The 9402-nt window shown below is 37.5% G+C and overlaps 1 protein-coding gene across 2 annotated transcripts in view; it reads left to right on the plus strand.

Moving 5' to 3' along the window:
- Window positions 1-539: 539 nt before the first annotated feature.
- slc38a9 (solute carrier family 38 member 9) overlaps window positions 540-9402 on the plus strand; it is a 22528-nt gene continuing 13665 nt past the window's right edge. The window contains exons 1-8 of one of the 2 annotated variants that reach the window (XM_017697288.2): window positions 540-688; window positions 2029-2155; window positions 4855-4984; window positions 6820-6938; window positions 7100-7163; window positions 7320-7413; window positions 9124-9294; window positions 9392-9402. The exon at window positions 9392-9402 is cut by the window's right edge and continues 49 nt beyond it. In XM_017697288.2, the coding sequence (XP_017552777.1) occupies window positions 2064-2155; window positions 4855-4984; window positions 6820-6938; window positions 7100-7163; window positions 7320-7413; window positions 9124-9294; window positions 9392-9402 (681 nt within the window). In that variant the 5' untranslated portion in view covers window positions 540-688; window positions 2029-2063. Of the gene's footprint in view, window positions 689-781; window positions 1426-2028; window positions 2156-4854; window positions 4985-6819; window positions 6939-7099; window positions 7164-7319; window positions 7414-9123; window positions 9295-9391 lie in introns of those variants that run through there. The other variant, XM_037547020.1, reaches the window with a different exon arrangement.

Consider the following 9402-nt stretch of genomic DNA (forward strand, 5'->3'; position numbering starts at 1 on the left):
AATTATGATATTTAGATTCTGTCATATATACTCAGTCATAATTATGATATTAAGATCCCATCATAACTATGGAAAACTTAAATAACTCAAATAACTGACTAAATAACTAGCCATATTTTATTCCAGTTGTGGCCAACTTAAGAAAAAATAAAAGTTAAACAACATTTTACTTCAGATGAATTCAGGTACTAACGTTGTGAAGTTAATCAAGATAAAAAAAATAAAGGTATAAAATTGATAGAAGAAAACGTGTTTGTCTTAAAAAAGAATTGCTTCTTGTAGGTTAGGAGCACCTGCGGTGCTGATGTGGTAGCGCGTATAATGCTGTATGAAACTGCTGTTGATGTTTGCCCTTTATAATCTGGAGCTGCAGCACTGCTAAAAATGATCTCCTCTCGACAGTGGACTTAAGCCGAAGTGCCTAGTGGAAGTGAGTGGAGACTTCGAATTTGAAACCTTTTGAATTAGACCCGAGCCTAAGCGAAGGAATGGGAGACGCTCGCTCTCCAGGTGAATCATGGGTATTGTAGTTCAGAGCACGTTCTCACAGAACGCGGTGAGGTGGTGTGTGGGCGAGATGTTCACTACAGGTCCAACAAGAACTTTAACCGGCGTGTGACTGTGATGGTTCCTTTTCAAAACAAGCAAGCCTGGCCAAACGAATCGTTTCCTCAGTTTCACTTGGGAGGTGAGTAACTATAGCGTTGTTTCTTTACAGGTGACAAGATATATGGGACATAGATTATGACAGAAAAACGTATTTAAAGTTTTTTTTTGTTAACGATGGGCCTCATATAGCGAAAGACTTTAGCAGGGGACTTCTTTTACCTAGCTACGTTAATAGGGATAGCAATGTAGCAAACCACATCCTCACCATCGCTTTGTTTATAATCCTCTAAAAACGACTGGATAAACCTATCAGACACTCCGTGTGCAAACAGCAGCTGTATTCGTCCTCTTTTCAGTTTTTTTGCATTTTATGTAGCTAGCTGAGCTAACGTTAGCTCATAAATCAGCGCTTCTGCCTGATGGTGCCTTTAGCTGATCATACATTTTCACAAACTTCTCTTTTGTCAAACATCTGATTCAGCAGCTTCCAGCTGTATACGCTTTAAAACGAAAGTGCATGTGGATTATCGTTATTCATATGGCGGGTGGCGATGCGAGGAAAGCTCAGAATTGGTTGTGTAACGTTATTCTCGTTATTCTGCTCTGCTTTCTAGGCGTTCAGGTAGAAAAGTTTTCTAGCTAACTGACTAACGTCTTCTGCTCGTCTTCACTCCGGAGCGTTGGCACAGCGAGCGTTTCCTCTTTCGTGTTCTTATGAATGGTGATACCAGCCGCATGACTTTATATGGCTTCACATGCCTTCTGTCAAATGAGAAGAGGACTGACCATCCATATTTAACGCGAAACTTGCAAGCTGTGAGTTTTTTATGTGCTGTTGTTAAACGTTTCTTCAAGGTTTCCAGAGCTGAGTTTTCAGCTTAACTGGTCGAATCAGCTGTTGAGTTGTCTTCGTGATCATTCTTAGTACATTATGTATATCTTATTTTTATTAATCTGAAAAACCACATAATTTTAGAGAGCTGCAGGATGGAAAGGAAGCGTCCTCAGTTCACATTTCCATAAGAGTAACTGGCTTGGAATTTGTGGCCTGTTGATTTGCACTCCTCACAGTTTTGAGGATGGATGTAAAGTGCCCTTTACCCCTCACCCCTATTAGTCATGATCACATGCAGGAATGGAGCCGACCACTAACATTGCCCCTTACCTTTAAAAAGGGAAGAGATTACTGTGTTACAAGCCTGGCTTTGTCATTGGAGGCCAGGTTTGTGCCACTTTTTTCTCAGTCAAATGACTTCACAGATGAGTTTGAAATGGACTTTGCCGACAGATTGTTCTGATTGTATTTTGATGTCTGAGGAAACGGGCCTTAACTTAGCTCCACTCTGGTATGGCAGTTTGCCGTTGCTCTGAAGAGTTTGTGCAATGGAGCATTTGCTTGACTGCTTATGGTCTGTACAGGTAATGATTTTTAAGTGAAGCGCTATTATTGGACGATGGAGGACGATGGGAGACCACTTTTGGGCTCAATTCAAGCAGGAGACTACTACTCAGACCAGACAGACTCGCTGGATCCCAGACAAAGAAGGTATGATGTGCATTACCTACATGTACTTTCATAGAAATTGTGTAAAGAAAAATAAAGTTGACATGGAATGGAGAGCGTGAATGAATGAAGAGCATGGAATGAGAGAACAAGACCTGTTTGTTGTTAGTCTTTTAATGGTGTTACAAGGCTAATGTAGTTAATAAGCAATGGAAGACTATGGCTTTATAGAGACAGGCAGCTGAAGTCTGACTTTTTGGTGTACTGATTTGAACATGACGTAATTTCTGTAGTCTGAACATCAAAAAGCCACATTCAGTCAGACTCAAGCCGCATTTTCAAGTGTCATCATTTGGGCGCAGTGGTTCATGACATACGGATATGTGGCAAGAAAGATATTACATATCTAAAAGTGTGTAAAGATGTAATAATGTTTTTGTGCCTTTTATGTTGCTGTTCGCAGTGACTGATTTATCAAAGGATAAATTATTGAGCCTGTTTCTGAATATTACTGGAACAGCCTTTAGTTTGACAGCAGTCTGTTGACCAGGTTATCCTGCATTAATGTCATGTTCTGTTCATGCTGTAGTTAATAAAAGTGAAATAATGTTTCTAAATATAAGGTGTGGAATTGTGATGAAAATTTAGTTTGCTTGACTTAAAAGTTTAGGCAGGGGTCACATTGGTGTGCGCCCGATACGTATTGGGTTTCAGTAGCACATCTGAAAGTTGCCCAAATCTTTCAGATTCAGCGAGTGACTGATTTTATGCTTTCAAGCTGTCACCCAAAAGTCAAATCTGTGTCAGATATAAAGAAAAAGATCACATTTGGGTCTCTTGTTTTATTTTTATTTATTTATTTTTGTGTAGCTTCACTGCACAATATTCTTTGGCCAATGAGTATATTGTATGAGATGATTAATCTGTTAAATATTCCTTTTAAACTCTAAAATGAATGTCTTCATAACCACTCATGTAGCTCAGAGTATGTGCCAACAAAACATTTGCTATGATACATTTTCTTACAGACAGTTGTGCTCTGTGGAGTTTTTGATGCAGTTACAAAATGTTGCATGGATATAAGAAGAAACCTTCGTACAATGTTAAACATTAAAGTATGATGCAAAAAATCTTCTGGAGGTAAAACATATTATAGGGTAATGCACTTACCCTTCAACGTTTTCCCCTCAAATATGCTTAAAACGGCTGATGAGTAAGTGTATTATTCGTTAAAATTTGGATACTAACTACAGCTTTTAGTTAGATTTAGGTAAACCCAGCTAGATAAACATGCCTGGTGGGTTACAATGCTGCATCCAGTTCATTATTAATTTCCACACTTTTCAGACTATAGGCTACCAGGTTTAGTAGTCAGAAGTTGTTGATCTCGAATGATGTTGATCTGTTTCATGAATTACCTTTTTAATGTCACTGTCATAGAACAGGCTTTAACTGAATCCTTTCTCAATGCACAGTGTTCTGAATTAAAGCAAAGTTGGCTTGTGGAGTGTTTGAAAAGTGCTGTTGAGCATTTCTGTCCACCACTGTCTTGTTTTAGAAGCACAAACAAGTCAGCCTGAATTAATCCAGTTTGGTATTTCACAAACACTGACCAAGACGTAAGTCTTCATAGTGACGCATCCTGCAGCTATGCTCCCCTAAAAACAGCACGCCACCCACAGCTCTTTGGCTGCAACATGTGTGCATTAAATAGCTCATTAAGATGTGCGAGTTACTTTGAAAGTGTTTGTGCCCCAAGTTCTCAGAAATGTTCTTAAACTCTGTTTGGGCGCTCCCGCACCCATATGCTGAAATGTTTCGGTTGTATGTTATCGCAGCTTTTGAAAATGTTCTAAGTGCTTCCTTCACAGAAAGCAACTGGTTGCAGTTTATGCAGTTTGTGGTGATCATGAAACATGGAAATCTAAAGGGAATTGAACAATAAATGTAATCTGTTTTTACATAGCGTGCATCAAAGTGTTAGATCGTCTTACAACAATCAAGTGTTATTACCTAAAGCAAACTTGGAAGAATTAATCTTTGTGAAACTGCATAAGTGGGTTTTAAGAAGAAACGAGGCTCAGTGTTACCCAGTAGATCATAGCATGCATTAGTGCCAGATCGGTTTACAGCAGTCAGCCAGTGCATTTGATTCTCAAGAAGCAAGAAAAGAATCTAATTGAACCTTTTTTACCTTGTTGGTTCACGTACATGGTCATATTAGAATGGTAGGACCACTGTGCACCAGCAGTCATGTAAAATAATATTAACCAATAAAATCATGGTTTCCCTCCCCCTCCCACCACCCCAATCTAATAGTGTATTTGTTATATATCATTTATTATATCATATAAAAGAGAGTTCTTCTTCACCCATAATCTTCCATCAAATCTAAAACATCTTCCATCTGTGAACCAGCAGGTAGCGCAAGTAATATTAACCAATAAAATCATGGTTCCCTTCCACCTCCCACCAGCCCCATATCCATAAAGTGAAATGCTAGCCTTGAGACCAACTCTAGTAGTGTGTTTCCCTCAGAAATACGTCACTGTACAGAATATGCTGTGATTTCCAATTCATGCTGAAAACAAGTATTATTATCACAGTGTGCACATACTGACACTCAGGTATGTTAATACAGTAAAAAGAAATACAGACAGGGAATAATTAAACTACAGTGTCAGTTAGCTTGGCATCATTATTCAGCGTCTCATGTGAGCCCTCTTTGTTCTGTGTTGCAGGCCTTTCCATGTGGAGCCCAAAAACATAGTGGAGGACTCTGCTCAGGAGCGAGTGTCTGCTGAGGCTTCAGCACTAAACAGCAGAGTTCACTACTACAGTCGCCTGACCGCCTCCTCAGACAGACTTCTGGTACTCTTAATGACTGATCAGTAATTTTTTTCAGCTTGCAGTTCAGTCCCATTCGTTTTTAAGCATGTGGTTTGGGTTGAATTCTTGATCTCAGAATAATTTGAATAAATTTTTATTCTTAGAAACAAATCAATACAAATTAAAGCGGCACTATTTGGAGACCTCCCTGGTGGAAATGTGTAATTGCTTGCAATATTAGGATGAAACATTTTGTAACATCGTGTTCTTGGGCCCCGTCCTCAAGCAGATGAATCTGATGATCGCAAGCATGTTTAAAGAGTATTCAAAGAGAACTCTGTCAAAACTTGGTGAAGGGCATGTCTGCTGAGAATATATGCAAATTTTCTACTATTATCATTGTATCTTCACCAGGTTAATGCTGAATTTGTATTTGAGACCTAAAAATAAAGAACCTTTACCTGAATGTAACTGCTGCACCATTTAAAGTGAAGCGTGAAATTCAAATAAGATTTTAGCTTCAGCAAATTGACAATTGTCTAATTTGTGTGTCCCATACAACTAAGCCTGGCCTAATCCCAAAAGGCTAGCCATTCCTTTATGTTTGCAATCTGAAATACAAGGTGGACTACTTTACATGTAACAGACTAGACGGTGAGAGGTGATTGATGCTCTGCTGCTTTTTCGTTTTCATTTGAAATGTGATTGAAACATCAGTGACTCAGCCACTGAGCTAAATATGGTAACATTAGCTTGGTTGTATAAGGGTATACGTCCCAGTATCTGCACATATTTGTGGCATACTGGTATAACAGTTACTAATACGAGAGGAAGTTTTTCAACACTACTATTACAGGGTGACTCACAGCAGCACATGGACACCATGTTTTAATGTTATTTTTATTTTTTTATTTTTTTAGCATTTAGTACCTTTTTTCCTCCTGACTCAGTGGTGCTACTTTTTTCAATGAAAAAAAAAATCCTACATAGTGCAGCTTTAAACATCCACAGAATGCACAAATGCATCTGAAAGGCTATGCAATACATCACACTTTTACTTTTTTGTTTATTTGTGTTTATGTTTGAAAATAACAGAAATTATGTTACGATGTTGGCCACTGGCTAAACAGTGAATGGACTCTTTTTGTGGTTGAAGTCCAGAGAAAATAACTTTTTCCTTATCTCAGCTCTCTGCCATCCGTGTCTGTGTAGCTGCCATGTCACACTAAATAGGGCTCTGTAATTTCACTTGATTTTGTTTGTGTTGGATCCCAAAGACACTGAACTGTGCAGCATTATTCAAATGAGTTGGATTTGCCACAGATCAGCACTGATTCTCTAGCACTGAATGTAATTCTTCCACATGCTTTCCATAAGGCTTATCTAGAAATAGAGAAATAGTTTCCCAGGGTTCTTTAATAAAGCCAGTGGTTCTGTTTAGAACTATAATGGAAGCATGTTCCACGTACAGTTCTATATACACACTTAAAAATGATGATTCTTTAAGGGGTTTCTTTACGAAAGAAAATGGTTCTGTGTAGATGATTGGAGGGTTTTCTATTATTTCAAGCTTGACATCATAACAATAGAAGAACCTTTTCTATATAGAAAGTGCTATATAGAACCGTTTCTAAACTGAACCATATAAAACAGATTCTCTATCAGTCTGACAAACCATTTCATGATGTAAATAACCATTTAATAATGAAAAGGGTTTTTTGAGTGTTCATGGTTCTAGATACATTTATTTATTTATTTATTTATTTATTTTTAACTAAAGAAGCCTTGAAGAAGCATCTGTAGACTTGCATGAATTGTCCTTCGCAGGATCTGTATTGTAAGGTTATGATTTTGTTTGTTGTGCTTGTCTTCTGAAGGCTCCTCCAGACCATGTGATCCCTCCACCTGAAGAAATCTACATATACAGCCCTCTGGGAACAGCATTTAAAGTGCATGGGAAAGATGGTGCTTCCAAAAACCCCAGCATTGTCACCATGTATGTATCAGTGGTCTTGTATTTCATTTAAGGTTCCATTTGTACACACAGTATGAACATGCATACTACTAGAGTTTATTTTCAGGTATGGCACTGTAAACCAATACAAAAAAGGCTTTAAGTAATTGCAATTTTGAGTTAATTAAACCCTTTTCCTGTAGCTTTGCTATATGGAATACAATGATGGGAACGTCTATACTGAGCATACCATGGGGAATAAAGCAGGTATGTTTTGGTGTGTGTGTGTGTGTGTGTGTGTGTAAGTTTATGTTTTTTTATTTTAATATAAGAAATAATTTTCCTAATCTATTGTGCTGTTTTTCTCTAATAATTCTAACTTTTTTGTAATTATATATTTTTGTAAATGACTTTGATTTCCAGGCTGGTTTCACCTTGGGGATCATCATCCTCATCTTAATGGGCTTACTGACCCTCTACTGCTGTTACAGAGTACTCAAGTCCCCTAAATCAATACGTAAGCCAGCTGCACAAAAATACTTTATCCACAGTCTTTGGGATTCTCCTTTGGTTAGTTCCTTAGTGACATTGACAGGTGTGGGTGGGCAATATGGCACAAATTTAACATTATGTTGCTGAAGTTTTCGTGACATGCCTGAATGTTTTGTTGTTCTGAGGTTTTAAGAACAAGACAGACCAGTCAGAATAACAAGACAGAAAAAACAGTATATGGCAAGTTTATGAAGGCTATACAACAAAGCACAGTAGTTTTATTTATTCATTTATTTTTTTAAATATTGTATCAAAAAACATTTAAATTAATTCCATAAGATGAAATGGAAGTTACCATAACCATGAAGTTCACATAGTTACTGTACCCTAGTTGTTGTTTATGGACTCTATAACTGACCTAAATTTGTATACTCCCCTTTTTACAAACACACTTCCCTAGAGCACGTGGAACCAGAGGGAGAGAGGCTGTTTTAGCAGGTCTGTGCTACTGTTAGCACATACATTTCCAGCCGTTTGCTGCGCCGTTTGCTGCTGTCAGCACACGGCTGCAGGAATGCAGGAATGGAAGACCCTGTACTTATCATCTGTAGCGTTCTGTGCTGTGGGTTGTGTACTACCTTTTTTGTTTTTCTAATGTGTTTTCTAATGCTCTAACGTAAAGATCATAGCTCATAATCCTCATAGTCCATGACTGTAAAAGCTTATTGACTCCAGTCATTTGTATTCTAAGTAGGGCTCGGCCAACATGCACCCTTTGAATGATATCAATCTTTAAAATCAGATTATATTGCCTGATAGAATTTTATTAAAAAGCAAGGACTCCAGTGGTTTTTATTTAAGCAGTGCTTTATTGTGTAGCTAAATATGATTGCCTGTTGTCAATTGTCGAATTTCTTAAGTAGCAGAAACTTTTAATAATTCTATACATATGAAGCAAGACGCTCATAAATGACCTTATAATTGAACCGTTTAACAAACCTCTTTGAAAAAGGGTCTGATTACTTTATTTGAAGGGGACTCTTATCTAGCAGCTTGTAACTTTGCACAAAATGGAATCACAGCACAGCACAGTATGTATTTAAAATCTCTTCAACTCCTTGGGACCACCAGTGGATCCAAAATGCACTTTGTCATATTATTCATGACTTTCATATTTCATAAGCTAGATTCAAAAAGTGGGTGTCATATGAGAGATGTAACTGTCTTCTTTCCAGTCAAATAGATGAGTGATGTAATTTTAAACCCTTATAATAGTAGAAGCTGAATAGAATAGAATAGAATAGAATAGAATAGAATAAGCTCATAATTTTTTGTATACTGACCCATTTGGGCTAAACTATAGACAGATGGTGTCTCTTCAGTGATATGCTCTGTAAAACTTTTATAAAATAATACAAAGAGCATTTAAGATTTTTGACTTTCAGCAGTAAACTGTAAGCATATACCGCAGCAATATGTGTGATCATAAAACATTTTGGGCATGGAAATTCAGATGGAAAACCCAAAATATACTCTGGGGAATAAGAGGTTAACTCTAAAATGTATGTTAAAAAGGAAATAACAAATGAAGTTGTTTTTCTTATATATCATTTAAGGATACAACTGTACATTATTCTCCTAATGCTGATGAAGCCTAATAAATATATGCTTAAATACCAGAATTGTAAAGAAACAAAGACGATGAGAAAACGTGCTGTTTTTTTTTTCTTTGCAGCTTATATAGATACCTCAGACTGGGAGTTTCCTGATGTATGTAAATATTACTTTGGGGCCTTTGGACAGTGGTCCAGTCTGCTCTTCTCTCTGGTGTCGCTGATTGGAGCGATGGTGGTCTACTGGGTTCTCATGTCCAACTTTCTGTTCAACACTGGGAAGTTCATCTACAGTAAGCTAGCATTATTACAGTTATTCTGTTTCTGTGAGCGATTCTCTGCTTGTGGTTTAGCTACTGTCTTGTTTGTATCTTTTATTCTCACCACCAGACTTCGTTCAC

Source organism: Pygocentrus nattereri, chromosome 18 (assembly GCF_015220715.1).
Source record: "Pygocentrus nattereri isolate fPygNat1 chromosome 18, fPygNat1.pri, whole genome shotgun sequence".
In the NCBI taxonomy this organism is placed as follows: domain Eukaryota; kingdom Metazoa; phylum Chordata; class Actinopteri; order Characiformes; family Serrasalmidae; genus Pygocentrus; species Pygocentrus nattereri.